We start from the raw sequence: 21,904 nt of genomic DNA on the forward strand, positions 1-21,904 counted from the left end.
ATCACAGAGAAAGTAATATGTGAGCCAGATGAACATATTTACAAAGATGTGATCAGTTTAGTAATATACTGTTACAACTAAAAATGTTAAAACTGTTGGTTGTTATAACAACTGTTGTCACTAAAAATGGATGGTACACTAGGATACAAGTGTGAGAAATACAGATAAAAAAGCTGAAACATTATCTTGAGGGTAGATGATGAGGTTAATTTAGTGATTTAAAATTTTTTACTTGGTGCTTGTGATTGAACGTAGGGCCTCATGCATATTAGGCAAGAGCAGTACCAATGAGCTATATCCCCCAGCCCCAGTTTAGTAATTTAGGCGGTAATTTAGAAAGAACTCTGTTAGGCAGACAGTGACTAGAGGCATGGAGCCCAGTCAGGAGATTCTAGCAATAGTCAAGACAAGAAAGTAGGAATATCTGAAAAGACAGCCACTGGGCATTAAGAGGATTGAAATGATTTTTGCTTTAGAATTTCTTCAAGGTTACACCCTGGTTCTAAAACTTTTGGTATAAATCTCAAGGTAAAGTGTTTAGGAGCCTGAGGAAACATGGCATGTGTGTTCTATTTAGTAGAGCTATGAATTAAGAATAGACTGCAGAGTTGGGCAAGGATAAAAGTAGGGAGATCATAATAAAGAAGTTTCTGCTGTAATCTAAAGAAAGGATAACTTGGCCAAGATGAAAATAGTACAAGTGGTAAGAAGTGGTAAAATTATGAATATAATCTTTAGATATTGCCAATACATTTGCTAATGTTAGATATGAATGTGAAAGACAAGTAAAATATGGCTCCAAGATTTTGACTTCAGCAACTCAAAAGACTGGAGTTGCCATTGATAAAGACAGAACAGATGAATGTGTTGGGGGTGGGGGAAATTTGAAGCTTGAGGTGCATATTTTAATACCAACTTAGTCGAGTCATATTTGGTTTCGGGTTCAGTTTAATCAGTGCATGATTGTTGGTTGTGTTCCATCTCTCCCTATGAGATTTTAAATAACTAATCATACATCTGATACTCCTTAATTAGAAGAAGATAAGACATTTTCATTAAATTAACTTAAGTTGAATTAGAGATACGGTTATTGCATTTATTTTAGTAGAATAAACAGGTACCAGCTTCATTTTGGTAACTTGGGAGTACCTGTACCTAGTACATACTGAAAATTTAATGAAACTTGTGTTTTGTAGAGGACTTTTTGACATCAAAACCTAGAAATATTTGAGTGTTGCAATAATAAAGATTGTGCTCTGACCTTCAATTCTTTGTATGAAACAAGAGTGAACCTTTTGTGCACTGTTATCAGCCAATTTATCAAACACCATTTGAACATGTTTTTAGTACTATTAAGAGTCCACAGAGGGACTGGGGTTGTGGCTCAAAAGTAGAGCGCCACATAGCATGTGCAAGACCATGGGTTTGATCCTCAGCATCACATAAAGTAAAATAAAAATTGTGTCCAGTTATAACTAAAGAAAATATATTTCAAAAAAGAGTCTACAGAGGCAAAACTTGACACAGTATTTTTCCATTTTTTATTTCATTTTCTTGTAAGTAAGCACAGTTTGAAGTAGTTCATTATAATAATTTTATTATTCCATAACTATATGAATAACATCACAACATGCATATACATATTCTCTATACTAAACATTTTTAAGACAGGTTATGACTTAACGTTGCTTTGAATTAATGTTTATAGACAGGTAAGGAATTAAATGCTCAGACTACCCTCTCTCCCCAAAAAAGGCTAAGTTAATTTTATTTGTAGTCATTTGATTATTAATTTTACCAAGTAAAGAAAACCTCTATTAAAAATGTATTTCCAAAGGTTTTCCAACAAAGAAAATTTACGCAAGGTTGTAAAGCTATATAAATGGAGTCACTTGGCTATTCACATTTTTGGAGATCCATAAAACATTTTAGAATTATTATGACAATGAATAATAATCTCATGTATATCATTGCCAGTTCACATAATAAAACATTCAAAGCCTGCACATGTTAAAATTTCTTCCCTGAAGCTAATCATATTTTATAACTGATTTATAGAAGCTTGTAACTATTATTATAAATGCTCAGCTATTTCACAAAACAATGCTGACAAACATGTAATTTTGGGAACCCATAATCCCAGCAAATCCCACTTTCCACCTTCAGCAAATAAGCTGAAATTAGAACATTCATCCCAATTGTAAATTAATAGTGAATGTAAACGTCATGAAAAACAATATGTGGTTTTCTCAGTCTAAAATCCACTGTCTACCTCCCAAAGAATGAGTCTTGAATACTCATTTTTACTACTACCTGTTCTCAGAAGTGGTTGCCCCTCCACAGCCTCTTCTCTAAATCTCATGACACCCAACACACCAAATTCTACTGACTTATTTTTGTCAGGCTCCTATATAAGCAATTAAGGCAGACTGTCCTTTCTCATTTCTTTATTCCCTGATCCTGGCAGTGTCTGATACATGGAAAATGCCCAATAAATGTTTGCTAAATAAATTAATGAACAAACTTAACAAAATTGATGTTATAACTAAGCATTGTAATAGGTATTTTATTACTTAAAACTATGTTTAATATGCCAAAACAAGGAGTGAAAACTAGTAAGTAATCCAGCAATACATTAATCTTTATATTCATTTCTTTTCATGTACATGGTATCAATAGCCACTAGGGATTATCTTTCAGTGCCTATTTCATTTTTTCATTTACATTCACTAATATGACCATAGATTAGCACCAAAGACCATTCCTAAGGAAACATGCTTTGTGAAATGATATACAATAATATTAACATCATTATTCAAATAAAATTTCTCATATAAGCCTTTCTCTTTCTATTTTCAAATCAGGTCCTTTTTATAATACAAGTAGGTCTAACCACTTTTTGTTCTAATTCTCCTTTGGTACAGAAAGCATGGCATAAAAAGCAACAGTTTCTGCCAGTTTTAATACAATATTTTACGCTTCTTCCTCTTTTATGTTCTTATAGGTATTCTACTATAGTGGATTGTTATATAACCAAATTGCTTATTATTGTAAATCCCTGTTAGAAATCACATTATATTAGCCCCCTCCCATCTGTTTTAATTTCCACAGTTTCAGTCACCCACTGTCAACAGTAGTCTGAAAATTTTAAATAAAAATTCCAGAAATACATACCTCATACATTTTTAAATTGTCAGCCATTTTGAGTAGCATGATAATAAAATCTCATACTGTCCTGCTCCATCCAACCTGGGATGCAAATCATCCATGCAGTACACAATGCATGGATGATTAGTCACTGTTAGTCACTTAATAACAATCTCAGTTATCAGACTCTCCTAGTTTCACAGTATTCAAGTAATCTTTATTTTACTTAATAATGGCCCCAAGGACACTAGTGATTCTGTGATTATATTAAAACATATTGTTGTAATTATTCTATTTTATTATTAGTTATGTTAACTCTTAATTTGCTTAATAATTTACATTTTATCACAGATATGTATGTAAAGGAAAATAATAATATTAAATATATGGTTTGGTTCTACCTTGGGTTTCAGGTACCCAGTGAGGGTCTTGGAAGAACATATTATTTAAAATTTGAGTAAAAAGTAACACATAAGTGTTTCCTCCTCAAGCAGAGATTACTGTGTAGGATGGTATTCTTTATTTTGAAAATTTATGCAGAATGATTAAGAAATAGCTAATTCCTTTTTCTCCCTCATACTAATAAACATTCCAATAAATTACTTTCTATATCAGTTTAATCTTCATAAATAAATCATTATTAAGACTACTGAGAAATGAAATTACTTGAGCTTTTTAAAAAATACAGAGCCCTTGATTAATAATTTGATTTTAAAGGAAATTTATCTATAGTATTTGATGCACAAAATCCTTAGACAACCATTACAACAGAAAAAGTCAGTGACAAAAGTATTCACATAACTATATCATAGACCTTAGAAAACAGACGTTCAGAAAAGATTTTAAGGCTACTCAGCAACAGCCTCTGGTAAAACCCAACAAACCTTAAAATTGCAATTAGAAATCAAAATATTAGTTCATACTGAGCCAAGATTAGGAAAGTCTTCCATTGTTGGTATTTTCATATTCTTAGTTTTTCAATCAAATAATCAGTCTGTAATTGAAAAAAAAAAACACATAAACATGTTTTTATTCCAGATATCAGATATCAGATAATTTTGATAATTATCAGATAATTATCTATCAGATAATTTTCTTGAAAATCCTATTATAATAGCCATACCATCCAGAAACACTTGTAATCCCAGTGGCTCAGGAGGCTGAGGTAGGAGGATCAACAGTTCAATGCCAGCCTCAGCAACTTAGTAAGGCCCTGAGCAATTCAGCAAGACCCTGTCTCTAAATAAAATATATTAAATGGCTGGTGATGTGGTTAAGCGCCACTGGTTCAATCCCTGGTACCAAAAAAAAAAAAAAAAAAAAAGCCATACCAGAAAAGCAAGGTACTATATAGTCTCTTTCTAAAAATGTCTCTCAAAAAAAAAAAAAAAACTAATAATGTTATAAACTATAGTAAAGGTATTCTTCATTATATACAAATAGGCAGATTTTATAAACTATATTATATATTCATTAAAAAGCATCAATAAGAAATGGAAAATAAAGTTTTAAAAAATAATGTGGATATGAAGGAAACTTAAATGTTATTACTAAGAGAAAGAAGTCAATCTGAAAAGGCTATGTACTGTGTGATTCCAACTATAAGACCTTATGAAAAGGCAAAACTATGGTAATATTGAAAAAAATCAATGGTTGTCAGTGAATCAAGGGGATGAATAGGCAGAGAATAGAAAATTCTGAATGATATTACATTAGTGAGAAAATGTCATACAATTGTCAAAACCCACAGAATGTAGAACATCAAGAGTGAACTCTAAACTAGGACTTTGAGTAATAATGATAGATCATTTTGGTTCACTCATTGTAATAAATGAACCACTGTGATGGGAATGTGATAATGGGGAAAATTGCGCATATGTACAAGCACAGGGTATATGGGAACTCTATATTTTGCATTCAATTTTACTGACAACCTAAACCTGCTCTAAAAAATAAAGTCTATTTTTGAAAGTAAACTAAAGTTACATCATTTCAGAGAGCCTTTCTCAATCTTCCTTCATAATCTGGAACATTTTATATAAGATATTTTAGAATAAACTTTAATATATTTATCTTTTTTTAAGTCTCATACTACTGAGAGTACAGATTAAAGAAGAATTTAGATTCCCAGGATAAACCATTAACAGATCTTAAAATTTTGTTTATTCATGTTTGCCAACTAAAAACTTTCATGAAAGAAGATACATTCTATTATTAAGCTATACTCCCCACTCCCAAAATGTGTTTTAATTAAATTTTTACCACAAATCAAAATCTTATAGACAAGTAGAAACAGAGATAGGAAGGAAGGAAGGAAGGGAAGGAGGAAGGGAGGGAGGAAGGGAGGAAAGAAGGGAGAAAAGAAGGGAGGGAAGGAGGGAAGTCCATTTGTAAAATTTTTTAAAGGCTATATGATTTTTAGAGACCACAAGTGCTGCCCTGTTGAAACCCAACTTTATTTCAAGTACACACACATACACACACACAAACACACACACACACACAACACACACAATCTTAAATATACTAAATAAAATCATCTGGACATGTTGAAGAGAGAGATATGTTTGAAATTTGAAGTTTCTAGAAATCTGAGGCTTTTTAATTTCTTCTGCACTATTAGAATACTATCATTCACTGACTAATGACAAATAAATACTGTTTGATTATTCAGATACAGTAACTGTCAGTCATCTTATGATAATGGACACAAAAAACAAGAGCCTGGTAAATTACTGGTCAAGTATCCCAGAGAGACCAGAGTCTAAGGAAACTGTCAGACCACCAGCCTATAAATAACTGAATTTTTTTCTTTTACTTATTGACTCAGCAAACATGATTCTGCAAATATCTTAGGTTGCAAGCTTCAACCACAGATCAGGTAGTTAACACTAGTACTAAAGTCCTTTTCTTAGTAGTTTTCTATGGAGTTTAAACTGAAAATCAAAAATTACAAAAACTGGGGCTGGGGTTGTAGCTCAGTGGTAAAACAGTTGCCTAGCAAGTGTGAGGCACTGGGTTCAATCCTTAGCACCACATAAAAAAAAACAGATACCTCACAGAAGATGATATACAATCACAGAAAATGATATACAATCAATCAACAAATATATGAAAAAATGTTCATTATCTCTAGCAATTAGAGAATGCAAATCAAAATTACTCTAAGATTTCATCTCACTCCAGTCAGAATGGCAGCTATTAAGAATACAAACAACAATAAGTGTTGGCGAGGATGTGGGGGAAAAGGCACACTCATACGTTGCTAGTGGGACTGCAAAATGATACAATCAATATGGAAAGCAGTATGGAGATTCCTTGGAAAAATGGGAACGAACCACCATTTGACCCAGCTATCCCACTCCTCAGTTTATATTCAAAGGACTTAAAAGCAGCATACTATAGGGAAACAGCCACATCAATGTTTATAGCAGCACAATTCACAATAGCTAAACTGTGGAACCAACCTAGATGCCCTTCAGCAGATGACTGAATTAAAAAATGTGGCACATATACACAATGGAATATTACTCAGCAATAAAAGAGAATAAAATCATGGCATTTGCAGGTAAACAGATGAAGATAATGCTAAGTGTAGTTAGCCAATCCCAAAAAAACAAATGCTGAATGTTTTCTCTGATATAAGGATTCTCTGATATAAGGATTCATAGTAGGGTAGGGAGGGGAGCATGGGAGGATAGACAAACTTTAGATAGGGCAGAGGGGTGGAAGGGGAAGGGAGGGGACATGGGGTTAGAAATGATGTTGGAATGTGATGGACATCATCATCCAAAGTACATGTATGAAGACACGAATTGGTGTGAATATACTTTGTATACAACCAGAGATAATGAAAAATTTGTGCTCTATATGTGTAATATGTATTGTAATGCATTCCACTGTCATTTATAAATTTAAAAAATTAATAATAAAAAAATTTCTACAATGGACATGATTTTGTAATTGTAAAGTAGACATTACTATTAAATATGTATAACCTTTGACCTGTTTTAAAAATAATAAAATAGGAGTTCCAGTGGCACAATCGGTTAGCACACGGTACATCTAAAAATTATAAAATAAATGAATAAAATAAACTTAAAAAATCTTTACAAATATTATAAAAACTTGCCCAGCATGGTGGTGGCACATGCTTTTAATTCCAGCTACTTGGGAACCTGAGATAGGAAAATTCCAAATTCAAGATCAGCCTAGGCAACTTAACAAGACCTTGTCTCAAAATAAAAAAATAAAAAGGGCTGGGGACATAACTCAGTGAAACACTGCTTGCCTAGCATGCACAAAGCCCTGGGCTTGATCTCCAGTAACCACATCCAAACGCACACAAAACTACATTGTTTTCTATATTGATGTTGATTATAGTACTATCTGCAAGGTACTATTTATTTATTGGCAATACTAGCAATTGAATCCAGAGCCTAACAAATGCTAGGCAAACGTTCTACCAATGACCTTACTCTCAGCCTTACAAAGTACTGATTTAAGTGCTTTATACAAAAATCATCTCATCATCTCTTTTATTAACCCTAAGGACAGGTAATACAGAACTTAAACCTGGGCTGAGGATGTTACTCAGTGGTATAATACTTGTATAGCGTGCACCAGGCAAAAAAAAAAAAAAAAGTAATCTGTACCTGATTCCTCAAGTAAGCAATGGAGCCAGAATTTGTATTCAAATCTGACTCCAAAGTCTAAATTCTTAATGTCTTGCTTTTCTATATCATATACCCCACTTGCAATGTAGAGATTGGCCATAGCTTCTCTCCCTATAGACCTGACTACAAAATCCCCCAAAGTAAAAATATTATTTTGAATATATACAAAGCAGTATGTTAAAACAGGTGTTCAAGCTACTGCAAGCTATAAGTACCTAATCTTGCAAGAAAAGAAGCTTCAACAAAAGGACGAATATTTTAAATATGCTTGCATATTCTTGATACAATAACACTTACTGTGATAAACCAATAGGAATTTATTCTATAAACCAACTTGGATAAGAAGCCAAACTGACTGACTGGTGCCAGAACATGAAGGTGCAAGTGGGAAATGGAACAGAATGGTGGCACATGGAAACCCATCCTAAAACAGAGAAGAAAGAAATGATTGACAAATCAGCTCTACAATAATTAAAAACAATTTATAGGTTAAATGACATATAAAAGATATACAAAATATGTTACCTAAAGTAGAAAGAATACCACTCACATATCTCTTTTAGTATATTTCTTTACACACTTCATAGTATTCACACAGTTTCTCTTCTTTTCATCTTCAAGTTCATAGTAATAAACTCTTTAACAAGGAAAGGCTTAATAGCACATTATATCTCAGAATAATCTTTATAAATTCTGAGCTGACATTACTCCTTATCAGTTCAGTCCTTATAACATTAAGCTTGAATTCTAAGATATGTTCCTGTAATGAATCTAATAAAGTTTTGGGGCACACAAGTAATAGTGTTACTTTATTCCAAGGTATAACCAGTAGATGGCATGCTTTCTCCTGTAATAAAGTACTCAGGCATTTCTTTGCAAACCAATATTTCAAAAGTGATATCAATCATATCATCTTGTTAAAAAAAAAACTTTTATCACCTAAATTTAATACTAAAAATAAGTCAGATGATAATTATTCATAAGTATGATTAAACCTCTTAAAAATCCATTTTCAATTTCACTTTAAAGATGGGTAAGCAAAGATTAAAAGTTTAAGAGCTGAGCACAATGGTTCATGCCTGTAGCCCTAGCTAGTTGGGAGGCAGAGGAAGAAGGATCACGTGATCACAGGAGTTTGAGACCAGCCTGGGCAACACAGCCAGACTCTTTCTCAAGAAAAAAAAAAAAAAAAAACAAGGTTAAAACTCTTCCCAAGGCCACAAAATTAAAATATGGTGGAGCTAGGAGTAAATTTCAGGGATCATGACTCCTTATCCAGTGTTCTTTTTTTCTAATAAGCAGTTCCAAGACTGAGAAAGGAACATGTTTCTTCAGGCCAGAAGATCTTAAATACCATATGTTACTTGTCATTACCACATTAGGATAATGCTTAACAATTTTCAGAGGATCTTCATACACACAATCTCATTAGTATACAAGTAGGTAGAGCAGTATTATTGTGGATAACTAAAATGACTTGTCTAAAATGACACAGCTAGTACAAGTACAGTACACAAATGATATGGATAGTATTAGAATTCTGAATTCTAGTTCAGAAGTGTTAGAAAAGTATCTCTACTATACCTTGCCTTAGTATACACAGGACAAAGTCAGAAATCTTTTTAAAAAGAATACTATCATTTAAATTAATTAAAACAGTTAATTGAACATTATGTGTTTTTGCTCAGATTGGCAAATGCCAGAGTTCAAATTAGCAGGCAATAAATCCAACTTAATTTCATGCCAGAAGTCTAATAATGTATTTTTTATCATTTTTTAATTTTAATTTGTTATATATGATAATAGAATACATTACAATTCATATTACACATATAGAGGACAATTTTTCATATCTCTGGTTGTACAGAGTCTAATAATGTAGTTTTAAATCACAAAAAATAAAGATTGGTCTAATAAAATTCATTTTATACACAATTTTATAGAAATCCCAAACAGAATAAAGAAAAAAAGGACTCATAACTATTTTAACTACCCATTGTTTATATATATTTGTCTGTCTAAACTATAAGTGGATATTTTTGGAAGATATTGAGACATGAGAGGAAGAAGTTTTATCAAATTTTTATTATATGAACTATATTCTCACTTTCAGGAAAAAATGTATTTAAACCAAAATTCTGTAACTGCTGTTCCCTTTTTTCATGAAAAATAACATGTCAGAAAAATCAATAATGCAAAATGTTAGTTTCTATCTGATGTATACATACCTCATATTTGAAAAGTCAGTGAAATTGTTATTTTTAAGAATGGTCTTTCCAACATTTACCATGTTTTCCACTATAAAACAGGAAAGAAACATTAGACTATAGGAGACGTTAAGTTCACTAAATTGTTATTAATCTTAAGTTTTGGGGTTCTGGTCAAAAGTCACATCAAATGGGGATACACTTAGAGACACATTCAATAGCTTTAAGTCACCAAGAAATCTGTTCATCGACAACTGAAATGAATATTCAAATTGAGCTCTAGTGCATTATCATTATCACAAAATATTATACACATAAGCTGGCTTTAGAAAGCAGTTGAGAGATATTATCAAGTGGCTATTTAGAACATTATAGTGATGCCTATTTTAATAAAGATAATAGGTAATTTATACAGAAATTGAATTAAGAAAAAAGATAGCATGTTCACTACAGCATTATCCACAATATGCAAAATACAGAATTAACCTAAGTGTCCACCAACAGATGAATGGATAAAGAAAATATCACATATACGTATACATGTATATATACACACACAATAAAATGATATTGAGCTTGAAAAAGAAAGAAATTCTGGCGTGTGACAACATGGATGAGCCTAGAGGGCATCTTGCTCAGTAAAATAAGCAAGGTACAGAAAGTTGAATAGTGTATGATCTCACTTAAATATCAAATCTAAAAAAGCTAAACTCATAGAAACAGAGTAGAATGGCGGTTAGCAGGGGCTGGAGGCAGGGTAGGGTTGGGAGATGTTGATCAAACAACACAAAACCTCAATTAAAAGGAGTAAGTTCATACAACATGATGAGAATGTACTGTTATCCTTAAAAATGATAGTAGATTTTAAGTTTTCTCATCACCAAAAAATGGCATGAGCTAATGTATATGTTAATTAGCTCAATTTACTCATTTCATAATGTATACATATTTCAAGACATCATCTTATATAAAATAAACATGTACATTTTTGTCAATTCAAAAACAAATTTTTTAAAAGACAGAAAAACCAAATTTGTCTTTAAGCCCAAATTAGAAATAAGATATCCCTTAAAGTGATCCTAGTCTTTACTAGTTAAACATTTATACAATGATTTGACTTCCAATTTCTATGTCATATCATTTTTCATCTTTGTTTCTTTTTTTTTTTTTAATGGCCTAAAGTGGGAAAAAGAAGTCTCCCTATTAGAAAAATGTTGGTAGCCTGGGTCTTCAAAGTATAATGGGAAACCTTAAGCCTATACATACTATAACCATGCATCTAAAAGGGGAAGAAGTAAGAGATTCAACAAAGGACAGCTGTTATATTGAGGCTTACTAAACTGCTAATATTTACTTCTCTAAATCAGGCTTGCACTGGGAGACTATCAGTTTCTTACAGTTTAAATGAATTGATATAATGACTATATTAAGCAAGGCCTGGTAATTAAAGGATGTGTATTTAACCTCTCTAAAGCAACCACTAAATAAATAAATACACAAAGTAGTAAATAATGGGGGAGGCTGGGGTTATGGCTCAGTGGTAGAGCACTTGCCTACCATGTGTAAGGAACTGGGTTTAATTCTCAGCACCACATATAAATAAAAGAATAAAATAAAAGTCCATCAACATCTAAAAAAGGAATATTTTTTAAAAAGCAGTGAATATGACAACAGATAAATTAAAGAGAAATATGAAAAAGCAAAAGTGAAAAATAAGATATAAAGCAACATATAACAAATGGGACAAATGGCAAAATAGTACACCTAAATCCAATGATATCAATGGTTACACTAAAAGTCAATGGGCTAAACATTCCAATTAAGAGATTTTATATTTTAACTAAATACAAGATTCAACCATATTTGTTTTCAAGTATTTAAATATAAATATGTATTTGGTTGAAAGTAGAAAATAATATGCAATGCAAATAGTAAACAATAAAGTAGAAACAGCTAAATTATCACACAAAATAGACTCAAAGAATATTTCCATAAAGATATTTTATAATTTAAATAATCAACTTATTGAGAAGATATGACAATCCTAATTATATGTTTACATAAAATCAAATTCTTCAAAATACATGAAATAAAATCTGCTATCTGTATTTCATTGCTATATATGCTTTATTATTTCATTTTTTATACTTATTTTGGGTTGATTTGCTTGCCTCTTTCTAACATCTGAAAGTGGTAAGTGAAGTCATTGGTTTTAAACTTCCTTTTCTAATATGAGCATTTAAAGCATAAATTTTCTCCTGGGTACCACTTTACCAGCACCCCACAAATTCTAACATGTTGTATTTTTATGACCAATCCACTCAAAATTATTTTCTTCTTTGACCTATTTAGGAATTACTTAGAAGTGTGCAATATAAGTGTGTGTGTGTGTGTGTGTGTGTGTGTGTGTATGGAAATATTTAGAAATATGTTCTTTAATTTATAAATATTTAGTGCTAGTCCAGGTTTTGTTATTTCTACCATTTAATTTTACTATCTTCAGATGACATTTTATTACACTTCAAGCATTTGCAATATGAAAATATTTTACTGATTAGAATATACTGTACTTTGGTGAATGTGAATATGTGCTCTTCAAGAAATGTGTATTCTGCAGCTAAGTGGTATTCTATAAATGTCAGTAATGGTCACTAGACTTGATAGAATTACTGAGCTCCTCCATATGCTTAATACTTCTCTATCTTTACAGATTATATAAAAAAATTAATCACTACTGTTAAGATTTCAATATGGGAATATTCAAATATATATAAAAGTAGAAAAAAACATAGTGAAATCCCAAATACCCACCAGCTGCTTAAAAATTGGTAACATTTGATATGCAACAGTTATAAAACTAGTTACAACAGCAGCTTCTATTTTCCCAAACCTACCTCTAACTTAAAAATAAATAGAAAAGTTCCAAAAATTCTAAAGAAAATATGATGTCTAAGAAACTATCACAAGAATGAAATGGAAACTTTTAATACCAAAGAAATACTAGAATGTTTCAATTTCAGGTAAATTTAGGTTAAATCTGCAGGGTACAGAGGCACATGCCTCTAATCCCAGCGACTTGTGATGGTGAGGTTGAAGGATCACAAGTACAAAGCTAGCCTAAGCAATTACAGAGACTCTGTCTCAAATTCTAAAAAAATAAAATAAAAAAGGACTGGCAGGCACAGCGACACACAACTGTAATCCCAGCAGCTAGGGAGGCTGAGGCAAGAGGATCTCAAATTCAAAGCCAGTCTCAACAACTTAGTGAGGCCTTGAGTAACTTAAGACCCTGTCTCAAAAAACAAAAAAATAAAGGGCTGGGGATGTGGATCAGTGGTTAAGTGCCCTAAATTCAATCCCCAGTACCAAAAAAAAAAAAAAAAAAAAAAAACGGGCAGGGGACTGGGGATGTAGCTCAGTAGCAAAGTACCAAGCACCCCTGTGTTCAATTCATAGTACCAAATAAATAAATAAATGAAGTTAAATCTGATCTTTATAAGCTCAACTGCTATCTTCTGGTATAAACCTGTATGTTTCTCAAAAGTATTAAAAGAACTTCAAATACTAAAAATCTTTGTAGTATCCAGAAACAAGAATTTAAAAACTGGCAAGTCTAGCCTAAATTAACTATATCCACATCAAAATTTCCATTTATTTCTCTATCTTGCAGGCTACCTTACAGTATTAACCAAACTAATCCCAAACCCTGATGACAAAATCTACAAATTACATTTTGAAGTGAACTTAGGAATGTTTTAGGAAATGATAGCTGAGGAGTCACAGAAGGTACAAGTTGGAAAATACAGAATAATTCTGTAAGAAGCAAAATTCAGAATCTCCTTTTCAGAAACTGTTCATCACTCAAATCTCATAATTAAATTATTGCTAATTCATCTACATTAGTGATTGATCTTACTATGAGACAACATGCCATATTGTAACTTGTTTGTTTAAATTTTTTCATAACACTTTCCATTTGCAGAGTTAAGAAATGCCAACATTTTTAAAAATTCAAAGAGAAACATTATCTTTGAAAAAATTTAAATATTAAATAAATGATGCCTGGAATTTGCTTCAAGTCACCTCTGGGATGTTAATACATGAAAAAATGACCACAAGTTAATAAATACTGAAGCTAAGTGATGAATACATGGGAATTTTATATACATTTGAAATTTTTTATAATAGAAAGTTCCAAACAGTCATAATGAACCCTTTTCATAAAACCTAGCTAGATAATTTTAATTGTCACTACCATTGCTGATACCAATTCAAGATGATAAACCTATGAATAACAGTACCATCATCTTACCCAATTCTATTTGTTCTCTCTTTAGATCATTGCAATTTCTAATATGCTTCTTTGGCACTACAAGATAATGATGAGGCGCTGCTGGTTTTATATCTTTGAAGCAAACAAGGTCTTCATTCTAAAGTGAAAAAAAAGTATTTGTTAGTGAAATTTAGAAAATAATTTCCTAACACTATTCTGGCATAACTTAAACATCATAAACCTCTGAAAGGAAAATGGTATGCATGCTACAAAAAAAAAAAAACGTATTGAGCAATTTTATGATTATGTACTAAGTATATAAAAACAAGCATAACTTCTGACATGAGATGATCATTTATTCCAAATAAAAAGCCTTAAAATTTCGGCTTTTACAAGAGAAAAATCTATCTTTCTTACAGAACTTTAATCAACCTTAGATTTAAAAAAATCAGTATCAATAAGCAGAGTTTCCTCAGTAAAATTTCCCAAATGCACAGTTGCTCATTATTCTCCATTCCAAAAGCCCAAATTCACTGAAAAAAAATTCAATTTGAATGACAGCCTCAAATTCATGTCAGTAATCTCATTATTATCCTAATATGGCAAACATGATAATTATACCAGTTTATCTATTTTTTATTATGGTTTTGCTGTCTAGTGATAAATTTAAATATTGATATACATGGATTATTTTATAAAAGGATAAGGTAAAGGATCACAATGTTCTTGTTTAAAGTTTTCCATTTTTTCTTTCAGCTGAGAAACAAGTAGTACTGGCCATCAAATCTTGCAACACAAAATTGCCATACTAACATAGCCCAGATTAGTTGATCATAATTGATAACACAATTTCATATTTTATTTCCCCTCAATTATGACACTGATTTTTAAAAATTCAGAGGCAATTCCTTCTGGTTCAGAATATATCCTGATTAGAATTAGTTTGAGATGATAAAACTGAATTCTGCCTCAAAGCAGGAGTAACATTTTTTAGATTAATAAAACTAGATAAAACTAGAAAATGTCAGTCTAAAGGATAACAGCAGAAAAAAACATTCCTATATATACCTGCTGTTTCATACTCCATGACTCAGCTATATGACCAGAATACTCAGTTCTTTGTCCATCTCCCAAACCTCTATTTTGAAATATTTTATGTATTATTACATAATTTGTTTTCCTAATTCTAATTTTAAAAAAACAACAACTACTACCATCAACATATCTGTGATCAGCACCAGGAATAGAAAAAAGTCCTATCAAAAGCAAAGAAACTTAATGTTTTAGTTAGCCTATAATTACATTAGTGATTAAATTAGATTTCCACCAAGATTTCAAACATATTGAAATTGGATCTCTGATGTCATACTCTCTCTCATTGCTACTATTGTTTGAGCCACTATTTGGATCTCTATTTTAAGACTATACTTCTATTCCAAAGATATGCTGCCAAAAAATATGAAATCATATAAGTAAAAAATTATTCTTTGCAGTGAGATTTATGATGAGCGAATGAAAATAACACGAAGATCCATAATTCAACTAGAACAGTAGCTGAATAAATTGTGATAAATCCATATAATGAAATATTATTTGGTTATAAAAAGGAACAATAATAATCTCTATATACTCATGCAACTATTTCTATGATATATTCCTAATATTTTAAAACTAGCAAGGAGCCTACAGAACAGGAGGAAATTTTTGCCATTTGCTTTGGACCAGAGACCCTACACCTACTAGAAGAAAATGTAGGCCCAAATCTCCATCATTTGGCTCAGGAACCAAATTCCTCAACAAGACTCTGAAAGCACAAGAAGTAAAATCAAGAATAAATAAATGGGATTGTATCAAACTAAAAAGCTTCTTCATAGCAAAGGTAACAATCAAGAACATGAAGAGAGAGCCTACAGAATGGAAGAAAATCTTTGCCCCCTACACCTCAGATACAGCATTAATCGCCAGGATATATAAAGAATTTAAAAAAATTAATACCAAAAACCAAATAACCCAATCAATAAACAGGCAAAGGAACTGAAGAGACACTTCACAGAAGAAGTGAAGAAATTTGAATGGTCAATAAGTAGATGAAAAAAGGTTCAACATCTTTAGCAATTAGAGAAATGCAAATTAAAACTACATTGAGGGGTTGGGGATGTGGCTCAAGCGGTAGCGCGCTCGCCTGGCATACGTGGGGCCCAGGTTTGATCCTCAGCACCACATACAAAGATGTTAAAAAATATTTAAAAAATATTTTTTAAAAAATATTTTTAAATTCTCTTTCTAAAAAAAAAAAAAAAAAAAAACTACATTAAGATTTCATCTCATCCCAGTCAGAATGGCAATTTTCAAGAATACAAGTAACAATAAATGTTGGCAAGGATGTGGGGGAAAAGGTACACTCATACACTGCTGGTAGGACTGCAAATTTGCAAATTGGTGCAACTCACAATAAGGCGGGGTTGTTCACCCGACTAGACGGGGTAGTGAGAGGAAGGGAGGGGGGTGGGAACGAGAAAGACAGTATAATGAATCGGACATAAATTTCCTATGTTAACATATGAATACACAACTCCACATCATGTGCAACCATGGGAATGGAAAATTATACACCATGAATGTATGACATGTGAAAATATATTCTATTGTCATCTATAACTAAAAAGAACAAATAACAAAAATAAAACTAGCAAGAAGCATAGACAGATTATCTTGTGAAAGATTCTGCAGTGATATTCTGGATGTTATTTTTGGAGACTATTCTAGAATACACTCCTCTAGACCTTCCAATGATTTTTTTTCTAGCAGTAATTCCATACATTAAGTTGATTTCTGTTTAAAATAGCTAGAATAGCTTTTCTTTCCACAAACGATGCCCTGATACCTAAAGCAAATAAAAAGTAATAACATTTGAATGAACATTTGAATACATGTCATCTAAGGTTTTAGAACAACTTTGATTATCAAAATTACTAAAATTTCCTCAGTATGAGCTCAAACATGATGAAATCTAATCCAGTACTGTTTAACCATTTTCCCATTATTGCCACTCTAGGATCCTTTTAAGGTAAGAAAACATTGTATAGAAGTCTATGTGGTAAGGAATCTTCTTTAGCTTCTGCTGGATAGTTTCCCAGACTAAAGTCCACATGATGTTGGTAACTTACCAACAAATCAAGTGATCTCTGTATATATAAATTATTAGTATACCCCACTTCATATGAACCCAATAACTTCTAGATGTTTATAATGAATATAACATGAATACACTGTAAATATATTATGCACATATAATGAAAAACATACAAATTAAATACTAGGTAATTAGTTCCTTTGTGTGTTGGGACAGGGCACTGGGAAGTGAAATCAGGGCCTTTCTCCTAAGCCCCAACTCCTCCTGTTTGACAAATTTCTACGAAAGCTGACTATATTTGATAATCACACTCCCCTCAGATTCTTCTCAATGAACTGAAACTGCCTTCTGTCTCATCACTGCACTTCAATTCCTCTGGAAATTCCTCCCTTAGCTCTCAAACCTGGGTTAGATGCCCCTCCCACAAGCTTACAAAATACTGTAAAACCACCTGACCACAGCACAGGGCAATGTAATTGGCTGCCACCTCTGTATGCATTCCACCCTTTAAATTATAAAACCTACAGGCAGACTGTCCTTTTATCTTGTCCACCACTGACTCCAAAACCACCTCTCAGTGCAGCGAATTAAAGAATGATTACTACACAATTTGGGAGCTTATTTTCTCAAAAGATTTTTTTTTCAACAAGTAGAACAGGTTGAATACGGTGTGTACCACATATCTCAGAAAATATCTGAGCAAAGTCAGTCTGAAAATTGCCACATATCTCAACTGATATCACTTCAGTAGAAATCAGAGGCTATTAAGTAACAGTTGGACTTCAGACCCACTGCCCTCAACCCCAGCCGATTTTCAGCTAATCTAACATTTTGGCACTATCTGTTTTCTACTAGATTTCTCGTCGGTGTTGGTTATGAAGAGTGCTCAGAATTTAAGATCTCTAATTAGAAAGGAGGAAAAAAAGAATTCCTGTAATAAAAACAAAGGTCCCCAAATGCTCTTTTATGCCAAGAATCTCGCTACCTGCAGCTCTATCATTACTTTTTCTCCCCTGGGAACTGTCCGGGGGTCTCCCGAAGGAAAGTCAGTCCGTCCTTCACACAGCACTCTGCCTTCCCCAGCCGGTCCACACAGCCGCTCTGCCTCCCGAGCTCTGCACGGTGATCCGGATCCTCCCTACCCGGTCCACACCGGCTAGGCCTCCCTCCCGGAGCTCCGAGGGGCGGTCGGACGTCCACCCACCTCACAGGGCAGGAGTTCGGTGCTGGTCTCCTGCTGCCTCGCAATCCGACAGAACAAGCAGTTGCTGTCATAGTCCCCGGAGTCTAGGGACTCGGCGGCGACCTTGGAAGTTTTCTCTGATTTACTGTCAGAGGCCGAAGACAAGTCGCCGATCACCTGCCCCTCCGCCATGGTACCTGTTTCGGCCGCCAAGAACCCCGGCTTCTCCAAGAATACTGCGCCGGCGCGGGCCCGCCTCCCGCACCTCCTCGGTTTCACCTCAAGGCGTCGTCCTTCGACCGGCTTTGGGTCAGGCAAGAAGTGGGACGCATGCGCTGATCCAGACTGACGGAAGAACGAGGACTACGCGATCAGCGTTGGGCCTCGAAACCAGTTGCCACTAGGGGGCGAGCGAGGACATTAGAGGGTCGCCCCGCCTGCTGCCCCTCGATGGTAATGACGTACCACGTCTGCCGAGGTGCAGGAGCGCGCCGCGCGTCGTGGTGACATCACCGGGCGCGGAATCTTAGGGCCCTAAGGAGTGTGTCGTAGCAGCCTGTCGTATGGTGTCCCAATAACGGATTACGCCGCCCGCCGGGTTGTTGTTGTTTTGTTTTTCTTGTATTTTCTTTTTTAATTAAAAAATGAAAGGTCTAAAGGCTTGATTTTTAAGAATTCGTAGGTTTTAGGAGAATGAGCAAATTTTCTGGATCCTTGTTTTAGCACAAATCATGTTCAGCGGTTTTTGTACCCTTCCTTGTTCAGTTCACAATAATTTCAGGATTTAAGCTCCAAGTGAACTTAATATCCCTGTTTACTTTTTGTTGTTAACAGCAACCTAGATCGAAATATCGGTATTTGTTACTTTATAGTCCTTATACAATAAAGGCGAATTCCTGTTGTTTGATACCCCCAAATACTCCAGAATTTCACTGCTAATGCCTCGTTATGCCACGTTGAGAGCACTGCCAACGCCGCTGCAATACCTTGTGTTACTTCTTGACTTCTTGCTGTTCAAACAACCTTTCAGTAACAACCATGCCTAAAGTAAAAGCACTAGTTCTTTAATTCGGTATTCAAGGTGGATTATAATTTCGCCTCATCTTTTCTTTTTATGCTTCTTCTCATTTGCTGTGCACCTAAAATGTGCCAGTTGTTTTCCTAATCGTCAAAACATGGTTGGTTTTTATAGTCCATACTCCAGGGATAAGGAAACAAACTCAAGACTTCTACAGCACAACACATACAATTGAGTTCACGTAAAGGTTTAGTTATTCTCATTTAGGCTACCCCAGGACCCTGCCTGGATGCCAGGCACCCACATAAAAATATAGGCAAATGATGGTAAAAAGGAAAAATGAATTATGTTGCAGTTTGATTAAAATGGGGAGAAGCACCTAGTTTGCTTGCTTCTTTGTCTGTCCCACAGAAGCAGTTGCAATCGATAGACACAAAAGCCAGGTTATGCACACATGTAGATTTTAGCTAGGCTGTACTTTGCCAGAGTATATATCATCCTTAATTTCCGTGGTGTCAGTCCTCAGCAGGAGAAAATTGTTATTCTCATTATGAGGAAGTTCAGAGATTTAAAACTTTAATTTGAAAAGGGGCTGTTTCAAATCCTAGAGAAAAACAAATCATCAGGAAATTGCCATTAATTTCAGGGGGAGTCCCTTACAGTTTGTCTTCACTCCGGAACCCATCAACCTTTTTGAACACACAACTCTTTTTTTAACAACTAGAATTTTCATTGGTATTTATTGATTCAAGCAATACATAATAGGGGCTGGGGTTGTGGCTCCGCGGTAGAGCACTTGCCTAGCACATGTTAGGCGCTGGGTTTGATCCTCAGCACCACATAACCATATATAAATAATTAAATAAATAAAGGTATTGTGTCCAATCACAAGTAAAAAATATATTTAAAAAAATATATATAATAAATGAATAATTCAGTAATGTTTTTTAGTTGAATTCATGTCATCAAAACACAAGTGTATATAAAGCATATATATGTGTGTATAATATATATATATATATATATATATATATATATATATATATATATATATATATGAGGGGTAGTTGTAAGTATTCAAGATATTTTTTATTTCTCTTTCTGTGGCCAGATGAATGGCCCTTTCACAGCCCCTCAGCAATCAAGGCAGAGTTCAGAATCAGAGCATCATACTTTGCCAAGTTTAAGTATTTACATTTTCCATGTCTACTACACTTTCACATCACTGTTTTATTTGCACTGTTCCCACTGAAATAACCTTGTTTCTATCTCTTCTCATTCAAATTCCACACAAATTCCAAGCCACTCCTCAAATGTCTTTTTCATGAATTTTCTTTGATTAACCAAAGCAAAATAAGCACTTCCTCTTGTGAATTAATCTAGTAGAATTTTAATATTCTCTTGTAAAACTTTGTATCCTATAGGTATTTATGTATATATATTTTTCCCTAGTAGAAATTAGGTTCTTTGACAACAGGAACAGTTGTCTTTGAAAATCCCATAGTACATAATACAATATTTTGCTTAATAATTGAACAAAATGATTAGGAGCAAGATCAGTGCATGAGAGTGTCCAGATTTTGCAGTGTATAAAGACACAACAAATAAGAGGATGCTAATTCATATCATCCATCTATATTAACTTTTATAAAATCATAGACCAACCTGGAGATTCCAAACACCCTAGTCAAGTTTTAAAGCAGTGAAGAAAATCCTCCTACAAACCTATATTGAGTACATATGGCCACACAAGCAAGTTAGACCACTCGCCTACATACTGACACACACCCCTGCCCCAGTTGCTTCTGTTCTGACTGCACTCCTAGTGACACGGGAGATTCCTTCTCTCACTTTCCTAGCCCTTTAAAAAGCTTTCTTCCAGTTCCCCACATTTTAACTGATAAAGTTACCTACCATGAAACTGGGAGAACAACACAACATATTTGAAAATTATGTAGATGATGTATCTTGGTGTGGGCACAGGCAAAATGTAGGCACTTGTGTGTACATAGTCATGGCTGGGTTCTCAATAACTCCCTTGGATATAGCCATTCAGGTTGTTGGACAGTATACTAACTTTAACTCTATTTGAGAGATAGTGCTATTTTATAATGTACACTTTTATCTGTGAAAACAGGTTATTTCTCTTTCTGGCTGAAGTGTTAAAGTTACTTACCTTTCTGTGTTCATGCTTTTTGTTTCTTCATCTATCAATTGAGGACAACAATGATGATTGTATGACTGTTTTGCATGTAGAAAGGCCCATC

At 33.6% G+C, this 21,904-nt stretch overlaps 1 protein-coding gene across 1 annotated transcript; it reads right to left on the reverse strand.

The window, feature by feature from the left end:
• Positions 1-3,553: 3,553 nt before the first annotated feature.
• Hint3 (histidine triad nucleotide binding protein 3) lies at positions 3,554-18,842 on the reverse strand. Its single transcript, XM_076859767.1, has 5 exons — positions 18,641-18,842; positions 14,343-14,460; positions 10,052-10,121; positions 8,121-8,247; positions 3,554-4,141 (listed from the first exon to the last, which is right to left on the reverse strand). The coding sequence occupies exons 1-5, from the start codon at positions 18,809-18,811 to the stop codon at positions 4,109-4,111; spliced, it is 519 nt and encodes a 172-aa protein (XP_076715882.1). The 5' UTR covers positions 18,812-18,842; the 3' UTR covers positions 3,554-4,108.
• Between the last annotated feature and the right edge of the window lie 3,062 nt (positions 18,843-21,904).

Source organism: Callospermophilus lateralis, chromosome 6 (genome assembly GCF_048772815.1).
Source record: "Callospermophilus lateralis isolate mCalLat2 chromosome 6, mCalLat2.hap1, whole genome shotgun sequence".
NCBI lineage: Eukaryota > Metazoa > Chordata > Mammalia > Rodentia > Sciuridae > Callospermophilus > Callospermophilus lateralis.